At 36.5% G+C, this 22,623-nt stretch overlaps 1 protein-coding gene across 3 annotated transcripts; it reads right to left on the reverse strand.

Annotated features, from left to right (window-relative positions):
- Positions 1-3,436: 3,436 nt before the first annotated feature.
- On the reverse strand, positions 3,437-21,957 carry PCNP (PEST proteolytic signal containing nuclear protein). Of its 3 annotated transcripts, XM_019922903.3 has the most exons (6): positions 21,828-21,921; positions 17,020-17,198; positions 16,782-16,944; positions 13,924-13,998; positions 10,379-10,434; positions 7,418-9,208 (listed from the first exon to the last, which is right to left on the reverse strand). In XM_019922903.3, the coding sequence occupies exons 2-6, from the start codon at positions 17,073-17,075 to the stop codon at positions 9,082-9,084; spliced, it is 477 nt and encodes a 158-aa protein (XP_019778462.1). In that variant the 5' UTR covers positions 17,076-17,198; positions 21,828-21,921; the 3' UTR covers positions 7,418-9,081. The 3 variants fall into 3 exon arrangements, with proteins under 3 accessions (XP_073660403.1, XP_019778462.1, XP_004323517.2); XM_073804302.1 differs by lacking the exons at positions 7,418-9,208; positions 17,020-17,198 and adding an exon at positions 3,437-4,608 and having other exon boundaries at positions 16,782-16,996; positions 21,828-21,957; XM_004323469.4 differs by lacking the exon at positions 17,020-17,198 and having other exon boundaries at positions 16,782-16,996; positions 21,828-21,956.
- Between the last annotated feature and the right edge of the window lie 666 nt (positions 21,958-22,623).

Consider the following 22,623-nt stretch of genomic DNA (forward strand, 5'->3'; position numbering starts at 1 on the left):
TTAATTTGCTTTGTTTTCGGTCCTGCCTGTTCTACATTTCTTTTCCTTTTCTGCCTTTTTATGTTTTATTTTTACTTATTTTTACAAAAGTACTTATTTATTTATTTTGGCTGCGCCAGGTCTTAGTTGTGGCATGCAGGATTTTAGTTGTGGCATGCAGGCTTCTTAGTTGCAGCATGCATGTGGGATCTAGTTCCCAGACCAGGGATCGAACCCGGGCCCACTTGCATTGGGAGCGTGGAGTCTTACCCACTGGACCACCAAGGAAGTACCTACTTTTCTGCCTTTTTAAAACACTCCATTCCCCTCCTCCCGTTAGCTTGTGAGTTATGTATTCTTTGAACTGTTATTTTAGTAGTTAGCCTAGACATCACATTAAAGTTCTTGGCACAATGTCTTCTACTTCACAGGCATCCACTTCATGCATGAACTGTAGGCTGTGTAAGTTCAGATACATATCATCCTTTTCAACAGACGTGAAAACAGAAAAAAGAGGCAGATTTATCAACTCCCACACCAATGGTACCCAATATAATTAGGCCTCATGTTGACCCCATTTCCCCTTGAAAACCCTCTGTGGATTTTCTGTCGTCATCTGCTTTCCTAAATTCTGGCTGGAGGTTTTTCTTAAACTTTAAAAGTTATCCTGTATATATTTGTCAATTTTTTTCCTCTTTAACATCTACCATTCTCCTAGGTACCTAGGTCCAGACCTCTAGTCATCTGGATGCTTCCATTTCTTCTATCATTGATTCAACCACTGAATTCCTTAGCAATGTCTCTGATCTGTTACTTCTATTACATTACCACTAATTAATGTTAACATATTACTCTAAGATTTTATAAACTCATGCATGTAGTGTATTACCATTATCTTGGTTTCCTAGCTCCCATGCTGGCCCTGTTTTCCTTTCTGCCTTACACACATTACTTCCAGATTAATATCTGAAATTGCTCTTAATCTTGAAGCTTCCGAGTTTTCAAATGACTCTATGTCCATAGCAAGGAAATCACAATAGGAATGAAAGTAACTAACTCTGTATGTGAAAAGAGATCACTGCTATCAAAATCTTTCTCCATTTCAGCATGGTGGCACTACCAGCAGCCCTTATTTTAAGGGTTGGCACAGCAGACTTCCCTGGTGGTCCAGTGGTAAAGAATCTGCCTTCCAACGCAAGGGACGTGGGTTCAATCCTTGGTCAGGGAACTAAGATCCCACATGCCGAGGGGCAACTAAGCCCGTGTGCGCCACAACAACTGAGCTCCCGCACCTCAATGAGAGAGACTGTGTGCAGCAAACTACAGAGCCCACGCGCCACAACTAGAGAGAAGGCTGAGTGCTGACAACGAAAAAAAAGATCCTGCATGCCTCAATGGAGATCCTGCGTGCCGCAACTAAGACCCGATGCAGCCCAAAAAATAAAGAATAATAAAATAAAATTAAAAAATATTAAAAAAATAAAAAGTTGGCACAGATCAGCAGCTGCTTCTTAAGTTCCTCTACTGGAGAAAGCAAGGACTGTAGTAAAATTCATGCTTAAGATTCCCAGTTTTCTTCCTTGGAGCATCTCATAGTCAGTGCCCACTGTAGAATTCAAATGAGGTAGAATGAGAAGAAACACCTGTTTATAATTACCTGGGAAAGGGACATTTTCATTTCAAAGTGGCCCTTTGAGAATATAACTCCACTTAAATCCTGTTTTGGGAAACTTGCTGGTAAGGTTATGTATGTAACTGTCTATACACAGATTAAATTAATATTCACACACAGCATTACGACAGTGTTGTTAGAATATTTGGGGAGTTTTTTATCCAACTCAGTATTATTTATATTTATGGTTAAGAGACATACCTTGTGAATCTGAGTCAAACCACTGCTCACATCTTGTTTTTTTTTTTTAAAGAAAACTTTTTTTTTTAAAGAGCAGTTTTAGGTTCATAGCAAAACTAAGTGGAAAAGTAAAGTGTTCCTATATACCCCCCTTTCCATTCTCAATTGCATCTTCAGTTAGATTTGCTTTAATGATTTGCAAGTATTTTATCATCTAATTAGTACTTACTTCCTTTCCATATTACTTTCTTTGCAGTACTTGATGTAAGTGTCCTGCTACTTGTTTTGATCTCTTTTCCTTAAAGTCAGGATATAATATATATTCCATAAATACTTAGAAACTTTGTTTTATTTTCAGTCATGGTTACATGGGTAAATTCATAGTTTCTATTGATCTAACCAAGTTTTACATCAACTGTGGTTTAATCATGGAATTCTAAAAGCAGAAATAAAATAAGTAACTCCAGGTGTGTGACTAGCATGAGATCAGGACAATGCTGGATTCTGAGTGAAATTCATTTGTGGTGTATTTGGATGACATACCAATCAGTGACATAGATGCACCAGCATTCAGAGGTAACTCTTCTTGCAGTAAAGTTATAGTGCTCATCCTTGATATTTTACATAGTACACAACAGTTTTTTTTTTCCCCTAAATACTAAGCAATGTAAATTCAATGGATACCACAGATAAAATGCTCCCAAAGAGGACTTATACTTAGAAAAAACCCAAAAAATATTTATAACAGCACATTTGTATTATATTTTAAAAGTACAAGATGTGAATAAGAGTTCTATGTCCATGTGCAATAATTGAGTGGGTGTCTATTGCGATGTAGCCCAAGGTCTTTGGTCTGAAAAAGTTCTCACATATCTGAAGCCCTAGCATGACAGTTAATTTGCCTTAGAGATACCTCTACTCCCCACTCAGTTCTCCAATTATCAAAGTAATGTAGGATCAATGTAGGAAATTTGGAAAGTATAGGAAAATGAAAAGAAGTAAAAAACTAAAACCAATAATTATTGCTAACTAACAATGGATTCTTGTAGGGGTAAAGGGCTACAAATTGCCAGGACTTTTCGTGAGCAAGTTGAATAAGGAATTTCCAAAATTTGTCTTCAGTGTGGTGATGGGCAGCTTGGTGTGCTGTTCTTCCCTGCAGCCAGCAGCTGTACCTCCTCAAAGATCTGAATTTCAGCCTCTGGGCCCCTCCTCTAAGATGTTGTCTTTTGCTTACTTATTCCCTTAGCCCTGCGGGTGGTGGTTTCTTCCTGCAGTTGCTACTTCTACTACACCGGAGAGTTCTCATGTTAATTCTATATATTACAGTTTCCCCTCATTGATAAAATGCTGAAAGAGCTTTCAGCAAAATTCAACACCTATTTCTGATAAAAGTACTTAAGAAAATTAGGAATTGATGGATATTTTTAACATGATAAAATATGTAGTCCTAAAGCCAGGATCTTATTTAATAGTAAAATGCTGGAGATATTTCCACTGAGAAAAAGACAAGGATACCCATTTATTCTACTACTATTCAATACTGTATTAGCGGTATTAAGCAATGCAATTAGACAAGAAAATAAATTGAGGCACAAAAATTGATAAAGTAAAGCCATCTTTATTTGCAGGTGATATGATGGTACACCTAGGAAATTCTTGAGAATCGATGATAAAACTCAAACAATAAGGAGTTTAGTAAGATAGCAAGACACAGAATTAACATACAGAAAATTGTCTTCATATCTTAAAACAATAACCAGCACAAAATGATAGAGAAAACCTCATTTCAATAGCAACAAAGATGATTAAATATTGAGGAAGAAGCTTAACAAGAAATAGGCAAAACCCATATGAGAAAAAATTTAACACTCCCCCAAAACACAAAAGCAGACTGCTTCCTATTAGGATGGCTTAATATCATACAGATGTGTTAACTACAATTAGATCTTGATCTCACAAATGCACAAGTATATATTCCAAATGGATCAGGAGTCTGTTTAAATTTGAAAATGAAACAATACAAGCACTAGAAAAACAAGGGAGAATTTATCTTTAACCTCAGTATAGAGAAAGGCTTTCTATTAACAAAACTGAATGGCAACAGAGATGAATAAAATTCACTACATTACAAAAAAAGGAAGCTTTTTGTATTACAAAGAACACCATAATCAAAGCCGAAAGACAATTAATAATTAGGATAAACTATTTATAACATATGTATAAAGAGTTAATATATGACAAATTCTTAAAATTTGAGAAAGGACCAAAAACCCAATAGTAAAGTGGGAATGAAATAAACAGACTATTCATAAAGATATTCAAATGGCCCTTAAACATATGAAAAGATATTCAACCTCACTCATAGCTAGATAGAGAGATGCAAATTAAAACTATTCTAACATGCCTTTTTTTTTTTAATTAATTAATTAATTTATGGCTGTGTTGGGTCTTCGTTGCTGCATGCGGGCTTTCTCTAGTTGTGGTGAGCAGGGGCTACCCTTGGTTGCGGTGCGGGGGCTTCTCATTGCGGTGGCTTCTCTTGTTGTGGAGCATGGGCTCTAGGCACACAGGCTTCAGCAATTGTGGCACGTGGGCTCAGCAGTTGTGGCTCACGGGCTCCAGAGCGCAGGCTCAGTAGTTGTGGCACACAGGCTTAGTTGCTTTGCGGCATGTGGGATCTTCCCGGACCAGGGCTCGAACCCGTGTCCCCTGCATTAGCAGGCGGATTCTTAACCACCGCGCCACCAGGGAAGTCTCGTGCCGTTTTTTTAAACCTATCAGATATGGCAAAAATTAAAAAGCATGACAAACACATTCTGCTGGCAAGGCTGTGGGAAAAGGCATTCATATATTTTTGGTGGGAAAACAAACTGGTACAATCCTTTTGTAGGAGAATTTGGCAATATCTAATAAGAGTAGATATGCACTTATATTTTGACCCAGCATCCTACTTCTGGGAATTTACCTGAAGGAAGATACACCCCAACGAGAAAATACACCTGCACAGGTTATTCGATTACAGCATTGTAATGGCAAAACATTGGAAATGACCTAAATGCCCATACAAGTAAGAGTAATTGCATTGACTATGGTATATTCACACAATGGAGTACTATGTAGCTGTTAAAAATTTTTGAGAAAGATCTCCATGAACTAGTATAGTTTCCAGGGTATACTATAAAGTGAAAAAAAAAAAGGATAAAAGAATAACTGTAGTATATTACATTTCATGTAAGATAAAAGGAGAAATAATAAACACCCATCTATTCATTGATTTAAAAGGAAACACAGGAAGGATAAACCAGAAACCAGAGATGGATTACCTATAGGGAATAGGTGTAAACAGGATAGAAAGGACAGGAGGAAGAGAATGAGGCAGAAATAGGGAGGAGTTACACTTTTTGTATAGTTCCAACTTTTAGACCTATGCTATTTCACATGCAAAAAAAATTAACGAGCAGTAATTCATTATGAAACACAAACAAAACCAAACTGCATTACAAATGAGTAATACAATCATACTGAAAGGGGGAGCAAAGAACTAACCTACATAACTTTGTAAAATAGTATTTTGATTATGTACTCTTAAGACTAAAAAGGAAAGGAACTACATACAAATACTGCACTCTGGTTAGTTTTTCATAGGGAAATATATGAATTAATTCTGAAACTTTATGTGTATTCTAGAAATTAAGCAAATAAGTGAACAGATTATACACAGTCAGATTTCTTACTGTTGGACCAGAGTAGTAAGTAGAGAAAGGAGGAAGACTAGAATGTATCTGGTGTTGGTCTGGTAATGGAAGTATCTATATGAACTCATGGAGATACATACAGTATACACATACATACACACACACACATATAGATCTAGAAATTGATATAGATGTATATACATACATATTCTAGCTCTGTCAAGTAGGCTAGAAGCAATGACACTTCACAACCAATGAGTACACTTAGTGCAGATTTTGATTCTAAAAGGAACCATGGATGCTTAGAGAAATCACTGATTCCAGGGTTAAAGAAGAGAAAATATGAGATGAGTCCAGAATATCTTCTGGTGCCAGAAATTAAAGATGTATTAAAAAAAAAGAATGGGGACATGTCAAAAAGACACAAGGGTCAATGGGGAGGGGTTTATGTGGGCAGATCTGGGACATTTTGAGTAACAAAATATATGATAGTAGTGCATTATAACCTATAGAATAACATAAGAATACACAGGCCCATTATCAATACAAAATTGAATAAAGAATGGAGAAGGAAATTTCCTCACAGAATTTGAACTACAAAAAATAGAAGATGAAAATAGAAAAATCATCATTCGGCAAATCCTACACTAACAATTGTTTCAGTAAAGAACCATGGGGGAAACACCCAAAAAACAAAAACCATGAATGTCTGCCAATTAGTGGGCAAAAGTATGAGAATACGATACTTACAAGAATTTTCCCATAAGATACTAATTACAAACAGAAAATTTACAACTTTGACATTGTATATATCTGGCAGATACCACCCTAACCAAGTGATCAAAATTAACATCACACTGGTAAGAGGACAAATTGACATCATGTGCTTGCTGATATACTGAAGACACATCCGTTCTGTCTTATTTTTGCCAAAAATGCATAAACTGAATTTGTGAGGAAACATTAGGGAAATCCCAAATTGGGAGATCTACAAATAATTGGCCTGTACTTTTCAAAAAGTCTAAGGTCATAATAGACAAACACTGAAGATTCCCAGATTAAAGGGGTTTGAGAGATGACAACTAAACAATATGTGATAATGTAGTGAATCTTCAACTACGGAGACATTAGTGGAGCAAATGGTGAAATTTGAATAAGGTCTGTAGAATAATAGTGTAAGGTGATATAATATTTTAATAATGTTAATTCCCTGATTTTGACAATTGTCCTGTGGTTGTATGTTATCATTTGAAGAACATGGAAGTACTTCACTATATTTTTGCAATGTTTTGAGTCTGAAATTTTTTCAAAATGAAAAGTTAAAAAAAATTAAAAAGTATCTTCATCTCAGCAGGGAAGTAACTTGAACAATTCCTCCACAGTATATCAAGCTAACCCTGATTATTAGCGTTAAGAAAAAAACATTTGAAATTCATAGCCTTCATTTGTAATTAGTCTAACTAGAAACGAACCTTAATTTTAAAATGTAGTTCAATCTTTTCATTTACTCACACCTGACCTATAGGGCAGCAGCATTATAAACATTAAGAAAATATTTAGAGATAATGGATGGCAGACACAAGTAAGAGAATACCTTCTAACACTTAGGGATTTTCAAAGGTATGCCTCAGCAGGATTTTCTACAGCACATTAATAGATGATACTTTGGCAGTAGAGGAGAGGGAGGATTTGGACTAGGTCTTTTTCTAACCTGAGATACTGTAATGTTCTAGAACTATGTGCTAAGTTAGGTAGACTCCAAAGAGTAATTTAAAATCTCCCATTACTCTGGCCAACAATCTGGGCAAGAGCACCAATAACATCTGTCTCTTCTTTGTTTAAAACAAACCCAGCAACAATTAAGTGTAACAGAAAATAAGAACACTGATAGAGTTGGACAAATTTATTGGTATTTTAGTAAAGACATTCATCTCAGTCGTTTTGGGATGTTATTTCAACATAAACATTAAAATGAACCAAAATGGGAAGTTTGCCTACGTTAAAGCAAGTTAAATTCATGTATCTTGATATAATTAAACCATGTAAGTAAGAACTAATCGTTCTATATACATTTCCATTGTTTTACTTGGGGCTTACTCTAAACTCATATGCAAGTGAACAAAGTATTAGGAATATATACAGGCTGCTTCTCTGGAGTTATTACCTATTAAAAGAGCTCAGAGAGTAGTTATCACCAATTAAACAGTATGAAGCTGCCTCCAAATCTAACATTGTAAGAGTTTTCAAGGAAATCATTATACTATATGTTTCTTTTATGTGTGACTATGCTTTTAAAGATGTGTTTAACTGTCACATTAAAAAAAGAATTCATATACAATACAAAAATACAAAATAAACACAATCCTACAACACAAAGATTAACAAAGTATATGTGGTCAAAGATTCCATAAAATATGTTTAAAGATGCATTTTCTTTCCTTTTATTTTCAGTATCTAAAATGTGCTTTTAAAGAGGCCACTGGTTAATATGTATACAGTTAAAAGAAACAATATTATTGTGCTAAATAAGAATTCCTGTAATAAGTTCAAATCAAATTGGATTTCACAAGTTAGTAACATAAATGCTTTGATAAAGTTACAGAAAGTGCATCTTTCTTATTTTCCATCTTCATACAATGTTGCCTTTTTTTTTTTTGGTGTTTATATCCTTTAAAAAATAAGAACAGCCAAATATTTAACTATTATGTACATTTAAATTTTTGGTGGTGGTTTGTTATTTTAAAAGAAACAGCTTCCTTATGATTTGCCTGAAGATCTGGTGGAAATACTTACAGGAACTAGCTAATAACAAAAACCAAGAGAAGCACATTCAAAATACTGATTTACTTTGGTAGCAAATGGTTGTTCTTTGAAGACTATCAAAGGTAGACAAGACCCTTTAAAGTGAAGTGGGCTATTTTAAATACTCAACAGTTTACATAAAATTTTAAAATGTTCTTTTTAAAGAGCTAAGCATCTGTATCCACTGATAGCAATGCAATAACTAGTTTATGATGATTCGAAACAAAACAAATGCCCATTAGGAAAAAAAAAGCTGTATTTTAATTTTTATCTAATTTACTTTCTCAGTCAATAGTCCAGCAACATTTTCCTCCCAATACAATACTCCCTTCTCTATAAGGCTGTTCCTGGGAGCCAGACTTTAGGTTAACAAGGGAGTTAAGTTAGAGAGTAACTGCCTACAGTTTAAATAGACAACTTTTTGCTTCCCTCTTAATGTGCTAGTAGTTGTGTCTAAAAAAATATGCAATTCTTAGAAAGGTACCATTTATGATTTTTTTAATCATCTATAACCTTTGGAAACTAATCACGTGAAACTACAAAATTAGCAAATGTCTTGAAATCTGTATATAAAACATAAATTACCTCTAATTTCAAATTCTCATTTATTAGTGTACCACTCAATCTTTAAAAAAAGAAAAAGAAAAAAAAAAGGCGGCTCCAAAGATAGTCTTATACCATTCTTTAAAAAAGGAAACTGTTCCTTTTAACTTTACACCCACCCCATACCCCAATTTCAAAACACATCATTTAATTGTCTTGGTCATGGACATTTCCAAGATGAGATTTTATATTTCGCTCCCATAGCTTCTGGTTATCAGAAAACCCATGCTTTCCTTTATTGAAGGAATTTGGTCCTGCTGATGTTGGTGTATCCCTGTGTTAAAAGAAAGGAAACTTATTTAAAATGTTATATAATGATTTTCGGGCTATGTTTTTAACTCATTCAAAACACATTTGTTTAGCACCTATTATAAATGCAGGCCAAACATCAGAAGCCTCTACAGATCTTTTTAAAAATACCCTTTACACAGACCCCATCCTAAAATTTCAGATTCAGTAGGCCTCAGGAGGAGCCAGGTAAATCTGTAGTTTTAACAAACATCTAAGGTGATTCTGATATGCAGCAACCACTATAGTGGCAACCACCATAGTTTTAAAAACCGTTGCTTGTAACCCATTAACAGGGTCATTAAATCAATTTGGTGGTGGCTTGCCATCAGCATTTATAAAAAATGAAACAGAAGATGTCATTTTATGAACTCCTGTTTCAGTTTTAAATGTTTAGATATATGAAGATATATGTATCCTGGGTGTTTAGATTTGGTTATAATGCCAGATGTATTTACTTTAGGTCCCAGTCCGAAAGGGAGGCAGGCAGACAGCCACTGGGACAGTTCCCGTTTGAATCACAGATGAAGTCTGAAGACTGATGCTTGAAGACTCAGCACTTAGTTCTTTGGGAGAATATATACATTTGGTAGAAGTGGGGATATAGTATAGGGTGTTTTGAAGCCCAGCTTTCTTATTAGCCTCGAAGTTATCCATTTACACATACAAAGACAGGAAACTGAACATCGTGTTAACTTGAAATTTATGTTATTTTCACAATAACAGAAACAATGGAGGAAAATTTTTAAATGTTTTTGTCTTCTTTTTATATTTGGCATTTAAATTACTAAGGAAAATGGGACACATACAATCAAGATTAAGTGGTGGGAATATCTTAAGTGAGATGAGTGAAAGCCATTTTTTTATACCTGAAAAAAACTTTTAAATTTTATATCAGAAACATTTCTCATAACTGTTTATTTGAAAAAGTTTAGATTACATGTATCTGAAAAAAAATAGCATTAAATTATCATTATTTTTTCTTTTCTTAAAATACTAATTTTCTTTTACCAGGAGAGTAATCTCAGAAAATAAAACTCTTTTGCCCAAATATGCAACAAAAGCTTGAACACTAATAGATTATGTGCAATTTGCAATTTATTCTTGCTCTTAATTCACTATAATTTTCTACAATATTATACAAAAATTATAATACCTTCCAATATTCTTCATCCTCATCTTTGCTTCTGGAGGCATTTCCTCTGGTTCACTCTGGAGAAAAATGTAAGACAGAAACAGAGATGACTGCATGTAGATAGAGCTGACCCTTGAACAATGCAGGAGGATTAGAGGCACTGCCTCCACAGTGCCACAGTCAAAACCCCGTGTGTAACTTTATAGTTGACCTTCCATAGCCATGGTTCCACACCTGAGGATTAAACCAACCTTGGGAGAGTGTAGTACTGTAGCACGTTACTGAAAAAAATCTGCATATAAATAGGCCTGTGCAGTTCAAACCTGTGTTGGTCAAGGGTCAACTACATTAAAATCACTTGATTACCAATAATGCTAAATTTTACATCTAAGTCTGAAATTTTGGTGAAAGGAGAAAATCATTTATCTTAACTACAGTAAATAAAACCCTCATGCTTCTAGTGTGCTGATTCTGCATAAAGAAAAAAAATTTGGTAAAAACTCGATATTCTAGGGACTCCCCTGCCGGTCCAGTGGTTAAGAATTCCGTGCTTCCATTGTAGGGGGTGCGAGTTCGATCACTGGTTGGGGAACTAAGATCCTGCATGCCGTGCAGCGTGGCCAAAAAACAAACCAACAAAACACAAGAACAAAAAAACCCCCCAAAACAAAAACAAAACCCCCCAAAAACTTGATATTCTAGAACTAAAACTATTTGTTTACTAGAAGCTACACATTGTGTTAAATGCTTTAATATGCACTGTCTTTGAAAACCCTAACAATCCTACAAGGTGGGTATGAGTATCATCATTCACATTTTGCAGGTAAGGTAAACAAGGTTAACTTGTCCCAAGTCACAAAACAGCTAGATGCCAAAGCAAAGGCTCTTAACCATTTTACTGTATTGCTCCTTCTCAAAAATGTCTCCTTTACTGAAAAGACATCTTGAAAGCTCATTCTCTACTACTTTTCCATAGTTACAGCTCGTGAAAAGATATGTGACAAGTGTCTTTTAGATGTTTTTTAAGTATAAATGTTACTGGTGAGCTAAATATTATTTTTTACACAGTCATCTGCCAAGATCCAGCTTAAAGGGATTTCTACTGGTCAAATCTGAGACAATTTGAGCATTATAACCTGTTGAATAGAGCCTACACTTATAAAAGCTCTTCCTTACAGTAAGAAACATTAAACATAGAAGGGATGAAAGAATGAAAAAAAATCACCATTCAGCAAACATCATAATAATTGATTCCGGTAAGAATCATCAATGAATGTTAACACTCATGAGTGAACACTTAAGAAATTATGTATTTTCACATATTCTTTTTTTAAATTTTATTTATTTATTTATGGCTGCGTCGGGTCTTCGTTGCTGTGCGCGGGCTTTCTCTAGTTGCAGCGAGAGGGGGCTACTCTTCATTGAGGCGCACGGGCTTCTCATTGCGGTGGCTTTTCTTGTTGTGGAGCACGGGCTCTAGGCACACGGGCTTCAGTAGTTGCGGCACGTGGGCTCAGTAGTTGTGGCTCGCAGGCTCTAGAGCACAGGCTCAGTAGTTGTGGCGCACAGGCTTAGTTACTCTGTGGCATGTGGGATCTTCCCAGACCAGGGCTCAAACCCGTGTCCCCCGTACTGGCAGGCTGATTCTTAACCACTGTGCCACCAGGGAAGTCCCCTCCACATATTCTTAAAACATATCCCCACAAGATAAATTTTAATTATAAAAGATAAAACAGTAATTTGACAGTAGAGAAATCTGGCAGACATCACTTTAACTAAATGATCAAAGTTAACACTGCCAGTAATGGGATATACTGACATGTGCTCCTGATATGATGCATTGAGAACTTGGCATCACTTCTGTGGTACGCCTGCCAAAAGGAATGTGAATCTAATCATAAGGGAACATCAGACAAATCCAAACTGAGGGACGTTCTACAAACTAACTGGCCTGAACTCTTCAAAAATGTTAACGCCATGAAATACGCAGAAAAACCCAGGAGTTGTCCAAATTAAAAGAGACTAAAGAGATACAACTGAAAAAGTATTTTTAAATTTCAAAATTAACTAAATGAACACACTCTTTGTACAATATATTTCAGGCTTAGATATATATCCAAGGTTAATTAATATGTGCTGCAGAAAAAGGAAGAACCAGATGAAGATTTTATTTCCTTTTATTTTTTTGGCCATGCTGAGCGTCATGCGGGATCTTAGTTCCCTGACCAGGGATCAAACTGGTGCCCCCTGCAGTGGAAGTGCAGAGTCTTAACCACTGGAAGTCTTAACCACTTAACCACTGGACTTCCAGGGAAGTCCCAGATGCAGATTTTAGATGCCTGTGTTCTTTTACCTAAGAGACAAGTTTATCCCTACCTATCATTACCATCTTATAGCAGAAAGAGTGTTGTCTGAACCTGTCTAAAATTTCTTTAAAAACAGGGAAAACAGTAACGTATGATGCAAAGAACATAGGACAAGAAACCAGAAAGCTCAGTTCTAGTTCAACACTTGTGCACAATACTTATGCACACTTAATTTCTCCATTTGGAAAATAAGAATAACCATATCACACAATTCACAGGGATGTATGGAGGATAAAATAAAGTTGTGTGAAAAGATTCAAACTGTTAGGCATTCAAAGCAAGCCATTACTATTATGTAGGTGCTTACTATTTCCAGCCTCTCTACTTCTGCACATGTTGTCCCCTTCTTCCCACAATGTCCTTTCCTGATAACAATCTGTACAAACCAAAATGCTACCTAATCTTTTTAAAAATTTATTTATTTATTTATTTTTGGCTGCATTGGATTTCCGTTGCTGCAAGTGGGCTTTCTCTAGGTGCGGCGAGCAGGGGCTACCCTTTGTTGTGGTGCGCGGGCTTCTCATTGCAGTGGCTTCTCTTGTTGCAGAGCACGGGCTCTAGGTGCACAGGCTTCAGTAGCTGTGGCTTGCGGGTTCTAGAGTGCAGGCTCAATAGTTGTGGCGCACGGGCTTAGTTGCTCCACGGCATGTGGGATCTTTCCGGACCAGGGCTCAAACCCGTGTCCCCTGCACTGGCAGGCGGATTCTTAACCACTGCGCCACTCTGGAACACGTACATATTGACTAGATCTTCTGGCAGAATCACCTGCACTATTGTTATTCCTCATGGGGATACAAGAAGAAAGCACTATAGCTGCTTTTTAAAGCTGAACACATGCATAATGTCTCACTGAAGACTCCAACTATAAAAATTATTGAAGACAGCAGTATTGAATTTTCCTTTTTTTGGATCCTACATATTTCATAGCACACATATATATTATTACTCATAATAAGCATCTGTTGATTTGATTAAGTTCCTTGCCCCCCCAAAGTCAGTAATATTTTAAATAATCCCACAATCAAATTAAATAAACAGAAGAAATATCCAGATTTTGCAGATGTCATTTAAAAAACAACAACTGTTCAGAGCTGCAAAAAAAGTTCACTAGTACCATTAGTACAACTTGACAATTTGCCACTAACATCTTTCTTAAAGAACTTGTTAAAGTAAAACAAACAAAACCAGGTATCAACTTACATCTTCATCTTCATTAAAGGCTGCTGCTACTGAAAGGGTTTTTGGAGCAAGAGTTGGAACGGTTTCCTTAGGTTTCTGAAGAAGAAACATTAAAAAGAGTATAATATGATGTTTACACAGGCTTATTTAATGACAAAAATAATTTATCTTCAAAGATTCAACTTTATGTTTTCATAGAAACATACAGTAAGGAACTAAGAACAAACATTGGAGAAATCTTCTTTCTTTTTGAAAATGTGGGTTATCAATGGGTAGATTTTACTTTATTAATTATATGTCCACTTGTTTTCCTCCTGTCAAAGATTTTCTAGTTAGGGTCTATAATTTAATATCACTTAGCTAAAAGGTACCTGGTACAGGTAAGAGAAAATGAATATTAATACCTGCCCATAGTAACATTAAAATTAAGCACAGTGTGCCTTGAGAAAGATATGAAGACTCATCTTTCTCTACTAGCTAGCTGCCTACTGGACAGCACCACTTAGAGCTCCCAGGGGTACTGCAGTGCTCATTAAGTGCTCAAGTCAGAAAACCTTTTCTTCAACTTGCACATTTTATTGTAAGGTCCTGTTAACTAGATCTCTATTAAACAGACTTAAATCTCCCCTGCCTTCCCAGCTTACTACCACACTACCAACACTAAGGCCCCTTATCATTACTTGCCTGAACTGCTGTTAGAAATACCATCTCCCCACCTTCTGTATTTATTTTCCTCTAATTCTCTATACTGGCACCAGAGTAATGTTTCTAAAATGCAAATCTGTTTAAGGCTCGAGACTCTTTATAATGATTCCATGGCTCCTCTAGAACCCAAAGAATAAAACCAAACTATATTATGGAGTACAAGTCCTTTATGATTTGGTCCTGTGGTCTTATTTGGGGGGCTTTCTATCCCTGCATTTGCCTACCAAACACTTCCTAACTATGAACAATTTCCTGAATGCATCATGCGGCTTCACATCTAAACTGCCTTTGCATAAGTCTTTTTTTTGGCTGTGCTGCACGGCTTATGGGATCTTAGTTCCCCGACCAGGGATTGAACCCGGGCCCACGGCAGTGAAAGTCTTAACCACTGGACCACCACGGAATGCCCTGCATGAAGCTCTTTTTATCTGAGATGTCCCTTTGCCTCTTGCCTGCACTTAAAGCCAACTCTAGCATCACCTCACCAGTAAAACCTTCTCTGAACTGCTGAAACAAAATTAACCATCCCTTCTTGTATAACAGAAACACTTTTTATAAATAATGTTTGTTTTTGAATAAAAATGTTCATTTGGAAATTATGCATAGCAACTCTAGAAGCATCCTTTACTCTTAAAGATGTCATGTATTTGATGTTGTACATAAACATAAGACACAAGTAAGTATTTGTTGGTTGTCTATCTTTTCACATCATATAATCAAAAGCAACAGCTTCAACTATTTTCATATCCTACACCTCATTTCGCCAAGATTATGTTTACACTTTGGTTTACTTTATGAAAAAAAGGTCTTTTGTTTTCTAACGATTGAAGTTTTACTGAATAGGCCTTTTCAAGCATAACCCTCCCAACTAAAATGATCAGCAATTACTAAATCACGTCAATGATCTAGCAAAAGTAGGGATATGGATATCTGATTTAGGAGGTGTGTTCAAGTACCGTAAAATCTATTATCAAGGGGAACACCTGTATGAGAAGTGTACATGAGAACCACATGTTTAATGACTATCAAAAAAAGTAAATATCTATGCAGGTAGGCCTATGCAACTTTATAAAAAACATATTAAACCAAAAGAATCAGCTCAAATAGGGAAAAGAGTCATGAAGTAATGAAGTTACAAGCTGAATGTCTTTTGTTCACACTAAATTTTTTAGAAAAAGGAAGAAAAGGAAAAAAGCAAAACAGCATAGGGTGGGAGTAGGGGTTCTGAGGAATGGTAGCTTTTTTAAAACTAGTGTAGCTCAAACACACTGACTCTAGTAGGAAAATGATCCATATCATATTTTTAAGATCTTTGAATGACATCTAATGAAGAAATCAAGCTGTATGCATCCAGGCAACTGAGCATTAATTTTCACAGAACAGACATGAACAAACAACTTAAAAGCAATTTTAAGATTATTCTCCTTACACAAGAATGTAACCATTTTCTAAAGCCAATAGCAATACACTATTCAAGTAACTTTTTTTCTTAAAGACATCTGTTTAGTTGAACCACATGAAATTAACACTTCTGTAGATCAGAAATAGATAAATCTCTAAACTTCATATGCTTCAATCTAATACTTCAAATACTTTCCAGATACTCCAGGGTTAATAAGTATTAATTTAAGGTTTACATCTTAAAACAAGGAATCAAAAGTTGATCTGTAAAGGACTACTATCATAGATTATAATACTCAATGTCCATTTGTAGCTTCAAAGTAAGGCAATCAGGAAGCTCTTATTAAGCAATACCTTACTAACATTAATCTTTTAAAATACAAATAAATGATTTCTAAATATTATTTTTAATATCACTGGAATTAAAAGATAAGAAAAATAAACTGAAACTCTAAAAATATTTTTCAGGTTTTGCTCAACTTAGGAAATCTTAAGGTATTATTACTTTATAAATCATATAGTCCCTATAATAGTTGTTCCTTCTCATATTCCAACCCCTTCTTAAAAACAGCTTTGTTGAGTTATAATTCATCCAGACCTTTCTTGAATATAGAGCCACTAATTTCTTAAATACTTACATGTAATAAGTTCATGCACCAATGTATCTTTTTATACATCTTTGTATACTTAATTTATCATAATCCAATAAAAGCACATTTTGAAAACAAATTTTCAGACCCATAACAAATATAATATATAAAATAACAACTCACACTTGAGCCAAGTTTGATGGATATGGCTGAGGCTTTCTTTGTCATCTGACTACCTATGGCAAATCCAAACTTGGAGATCTTTGTAGGCTTTGTAGGGAGGTCTGCAGCTTCTTCTTCAGCTGATCGCTTCTCAGCGCTGCGACTGGAATTTTCCCCTCCATTACTGGAAGAAACAGTCTTAGTTTTCACAGGTTTTTCTGCTTCTTCTTCAGGTCCTGGTGAAGTCGAAACAACTTACCAAGATGAGCTATTTTTACTGAGCAGATTGATGGGAGCAGCAACCTCAAAAAGCATCGTTATAAAGAAGATACCTCTGCAGTTGTCACCTACTGAACCCAACAGTCTCTTCCACTGTTTGTTAGAGTATACAGCAGGAACTGAGATTGTGTGGCAGTAGAAGAGGCTCCCATGAATTAACTAGCATAAAATACAGAGCAATTTAAAATTATAAATATAGAGTTCACAAGAAGTAAGACCCTTCAACTAAACACTGTAAGTTGTACAATAATCTAGTTATTTGTGGAATTTTTCTTTTTATAAATTAAGATCTATAAATTCTATACAAACTGGTTTGCTGGCAGTTAGGCACATCATAGGATAATACATTTGACTAATAAAAAGTCTAATATTCTTCAATAACGTACTACTAGTTATACAAAGTACCCTGTTATGAACAGCCCATTATTACCCAAACTACAGTGTTAGTACAGCCTGGAGTAATCTTCTTGAATGATGTGTTCTTCCTGAACATTTCACAATTTTTAGTTAGAAAGGAACTTCAAGGAAGACTTCAAGGTCATCCCCTCTTGAGTAACTGCATTCTACTCTCAAAGCTTGATTAACATCTGTTTAGGCTACTCTTAATATCAACAACTATATTTAGGTTTATATATTATTTTTTCTCATGAAAGAAAGATGAGCTAATGATAATTTCAAACAGAAGACATACATATGTAGATATGGAATGCAAGATGTCTTTCAGTAATTTTGCTTCTTTATATTAATAAATGAAATTAGTTCTCACTTGAATATCTTAGGCCTGTTACACATGCAGCCTATTTAAAAACATATTGGGAGGTAAGACAGAAGGCTGGCTGATTATTAAATATTTTATTTTCTTTCCCAAGTTTACCAATTTACCTTTTGAATGTTTTCTGCTACACTGGATGAATAGTTTATGGAGAAAGAGAAGATTCTCTAAGGGATGGCCCTGACAACAGCTAAGAAAACATGACAAAAAGCTAGAATGGGTAGAAAAGGGGAAATCAAACAGACTGACAAGTAATGAATTAAAAGACGGGATGTTATAGATCCCGATCTATATAGTCTTGGAATGATGGGGTAGCTAAATTAATAAGCACTTTGAATAGAACATTTTATTTTGTTTACAGGAAAATAAAATGAACTCTTTATTACCTTTAGACAAGAGGTGAAAGTTTTAATAACAATGTAGGGGAGAAATTAAGCAGGATTAGGTTTTGGGATTTCCCTAAGAAGCAAAGACAGCACTGGAATAGTTGTCTGAGGTGCCATTCACTTATTTAGATATAAAATTACAAAAGCACCTGAAGAATGTAAGATTGCTATTCAATATTTGAAATACAGAACTCAATTTAGAATTTCTTACAAAAAAGACAGTATTATGCAAACATTTTTTCAGTCTACCACTAAATGCATTTATGCTAAATTTTATTCTGTATTCTATGTATAGTTTTTTTTTCATGTATAGTTTTAATCAAGTATGAATTTTACAGTAAAACCCAAACAGTAATAACTACTTCTTCTTTGTGACTGACACACAGCTAAAACTGGAAACTCACTGGCTCTACGTATCAGAGCATATAGAAACACACAAAAAAGCCACTGGATTTACATATAGAAGCAATCTGTATACTAAATGCACAAGTCTGTGTAAACACAAAGTCTGAAAAACATCAAAACAAATAGAATAAAGAACATTTACTCTTGATTTTAGTGTAACTCTGCTCTTTGAACTGTGACTCAAGGGTTATAATTAGTCAAAATTTCTGGTTCTTTTAAAACCTATCTTTTCTTAATTCTAGGTCTCCTTTTACCCAGAAAATAATTCTGGAACAAAGAATCTAGAAAAATCAAAGCATAAATACGACAAAAAGTGAAAAACATAATTCTTACTATAACATTAATAACAAGTGTGACAACTAACTGAACTAGTATGTGCTAACACATGAAACACAATACTATCTGTTCAATCCTATGATTCTTAGGGAAGATTTCTATAGTGAATGCTCTAGAAAAATGTAGCATGAACAGGGGAGTTGGGAAAACTACTCTACCATTAATTAAGTAATCAACTGTCAGCAACTCAATTTTATTCACATCCGTGGTTCTGTCATCTGAAGAGGCAAACTATCAAGACCACTTAAGTGTTTTAAAGTCCATTAAGTGTTTTCCTTTAAATACAACATGTACTACTTTAGTTTGTATTCATTCTAAGCAAACAAAATGTGTAGATTAGTTAATGTGAAATCAAATTACACATGGTACTAGCATTTTTGGGGAGGAGAGGTGGGCCTTGGAGTACAAAGGTACCTTATTTTGAAAAAAATTACCCAATAAGTTTTAAGTCCATAAGGATACCCTTCATGACGCATTGGCATTCTGGTAACTTCTTCAACTGAAAAAAGGGTACATACCTATCTCTCTAACAGGACATATTCAAGAACCTCCTGGCACAATAAATGTCAATTTCATTAAAGTAGTTTTAGATAACTTAAAATAGCCTGAGGTGGGCATGATTACAATATGAATAGCTCTTCTCTAAAGCGTCTACTTATTTCAAGGAGCTACAAAAATTTAACCAAAGGGAGGGGAAAAAAATCTACCTAAAACCTTACCCTTAATATCATCCCTTCTCTTTAAGGTGAGAGCACCTTACTTACTTACTTCAAGTAAGTAGCTTCTCTTATTAACATAAATTCATGTTAACTATGTTAACTCATTAAAAAATACTTATATTTCCAACTTACTGGACTGTTCAATAGGAGTTAAAAATCAGAATAATCTCTAGGTAAGTCCCCCAAGACAAACTTGATACTGTTTTAAAAATTTTAAAACTTGATACTGTTTTAAAAATTTGCCGTAAAATTATCAATTTAACAATATCCATGGTATGAATGTTTTAACTATGATTTCTTTGTACAATTTCATTAAAAATATCTGACATGCAAAAATGGTTTACATGTAACAGTAGTATTTTCTTTCAAAGGAAGGCACACCCAAGGCAAATTATATAGACGTTATTAAGGGATATTACTTACTCTAAGTCACCAACAAGGAGACAATAATTTTTGATAACAATTAGCAAAGATAACTTTATATCACCCCTTCACAAATATATGCTAAAGTAGAAACATCAATATTCATACTACAGAGCAAATTATCCCTAACTGAAAGGGTGGTGGACAAATTATATAGTGGAACTATGCTGACACTTAAGGTATATTTGTTTTGTTTTGTTTGTTGGCCACCCGGCGCGCCTTGCGGGATCTCAGTTCCCCAGTCAGGGATTGAACCCCGGCCAGGGCAGTGAAAGCCTGGAATCCCAACCACTAAGCCACCAGGGAACTCCCTTAAGGTACACTTTGGCTCACGTTAAACACATCTCAGATACTCAGTCAAGACAGCTGGAAACCCATTCTAAAAGTTAAAAGGTAGTCTAAAAGTCAGATAAGATTCTTCAGGCTACAGATCTTTGTTTTTCCTCAAACTACTAATTTTTAAATGTAGTTCTACTTGATAATTTCCAAGACAATTTTTGACGAAAAAAATCGCTAACGAGGTAGCACTAAATGGCTTAAACTGTTGTTTCATAAACTATTTTACTAGTAAAACAACAATAACAACAACAAAAAACAAGACGGGAGGGGAGTGTGAAGAGGGAAAGGAGTTTGGGCTCAACTAATAGCACCGTACGTGTTTTTTAAAAGGGAATTTCTGGGTCCAAAGTAACTGAACATTACACTTTTCTCAATTTTTGTTTCCAAGTCAAATCACATTAAACTTGTTAGGAGGTCCTAACAGTTGCCTTCATATACTATTAATCTTCTGTATTTTCTCATATTAAATACTTTCAGGGATAAGACGTGAAGAAGAGTTAAGAGTGTGGTACTTAAAACGTTCTAAAGACATTATGCTCAGCTCGCACGTGTTAAGTCACTAGCCTTGTGAGGACAAAGGGGCGGGAGGGCTGGAGAGATTACCGGATGTTTCTTTTCCTTAATGCACAAGACCCAAATTTAGAGGAGTGGAGGTGACAGAATAAAGATAGCTGTAACCTGAGTTTACATCGTAACAAAATACAGGAAGAGTCACACTAGCCTATTTAGCCACCTAAATATCTGGCGTGCAGTTAGCTGGCAACAGCCTAGCACAGAAAAGGCAGACAGTTCAAAGAAAGGCAACCAAACCGTAACCCTAGACCCGGCAGATTAAACCAGGAGGCAGGCAAAGATATTCCTCTTTCCCTCCATCGCCTTGACCCATCCCATTACAGGATCAGAACTAGGCTTGAAAATAAAGAAAAAGGCCAGGGTAGTCCACCTCCTCAGTGAAAAGGGAGCAGCAAACTAACTCCTAGGTGTAACTGAGAGGCCGGCACCGTCGGAAACTCGGCCTGCGGCCAGTTCCTGCGGCCACTGCTCGGTGACTCGCACTGTGCGAGCGCCCGTGTGCGTTTTGTGTGATTGCGTCCGCACCACCACTCCTAGTCCCACCCCGACTTCGGTCCCCCTTTCTGGGGCCCATCTCCCTTCTCTTCGGAAGCAGGGCCTCCGCTGGGGCCAGGAGGTGACGAACAGTGACCGGCTCTGCCCCGGCAAGGAGGCGATGTGGGCCCGGATGCCAGCAGGCCGCACCGGGCGTGCCCAGGGCTTGTGTGGGCCCAGCACCTGGCCGGGTGAGCGCCAGATCCGCCCTTCTCGCCCCGGCCTACTCCCCCCACCCAGGGGAGCTCAAAGAAAGGCCCAGAGCATCCCACGTAGCCCGCGACGCTGGGGTTATGTTCACCTCCGGCGGCTCCAGCTCTCTGCGGCTTTTCAGGCTTCTCCTCTCCCGCCTTTCCGTCCGCCATTTTCCCCGCCGCGGCCTCCCCTGCAGCCACGCCAAGGACGTCACGGCCCCGCCCAGCAACCATTGAGCTTCGGAGCCCGCCTTGGAAGCGGCAGCCTAGAGCGGCCCTAGAGAGTGAAGGGCCTCTCGGAGAGTGAAGTGAATATGATATCATCGGCGAGCGTCCTCTGAGGGAAGGGCGGGGTAGGTTGAGCGGTCCGAGGACTGGTTAGGGACTTGACTAGAGGTGGGTTAGATTTTCATGGTTTACTGGCGGATTCAGGGAAGTGACGGAAGGTGGGATCACAACCCTGGAAACGTTGGTGAGGTCAGGTGAGGTTTCTGTAAAAACTGGCAGACCGAAGCTAGCCAGGCTCTTTCATTCTGTCTGGTTTGCTAGATCACGTGTACCCACTCAAAAAAAAAAAAAAGGACCGAATTCTTATTCCTACCTAAAAGCAAAATCAACGTTTATCGAGCGCCCTCTCGTGTCAGGCGCTATCTCGTTTAATCCCCATAATAGTCCAATGCGGAATTGCCCTCTTTTAATTAGCTGTGAGAGTTGAGGCCAAAGAAAAATTAGTCTAAGGTCGCGTAGGCAAGTGGTAAAACTGATTTTTCTACAAGCTGCAATTTCTGTGTCAAGAGAAGTTACTTTGTTACGTGAAGACCACAGTAGTTTCTGCCTTACTCAGAAACCTTTAGTGTATCCCCAGAGTTTGCAGAAAGAAGTCCAAGCGTTATATTGGGCCCC

Source organism: Tursiops truncatus, chromosome 4, assembly GCF_011762595.2.
Source record: "Tursiops truncatus isolate mTurTru1 chromosome 4, mTurTru1.mat.Y, whole genome shotgun sequence".
NCBI classification, from domain to species: Eukaryota; Metazoa; Chordata; class Mammalia; order Artiodactyla; family Delphinidae; genus Tursiops; species Tursiops truncatus.

What these genes read in the sequence shown, in the direction of transcription:
- PCNP (XM_004323469.4), bottom strand. Translation starts at nt 21,954, where the DNA reads ATGGTTGCTGGGCGGGGCCGTGACGTCCTTGGCGTGGCTGCAGGGGAG. An exon ending in GAGAGCTGGAGCCGCCGGAG is followed by an intron (nt 16,997 to 21,827) that starts GTGAACATAACC and finishes CGACTTCACCAG; the next exon opens with GACCTGAAGAAGAAGCAGAA. An exon ending in CCTTTAATGAAGATGAAGAT is followed by an intron (nt 10,435 to 13,923) that starts GTAAGTTGATAC and finishes ATTTTTCTCCAG; the next exon opens with AGTGAACCAGAGGAAATGCC.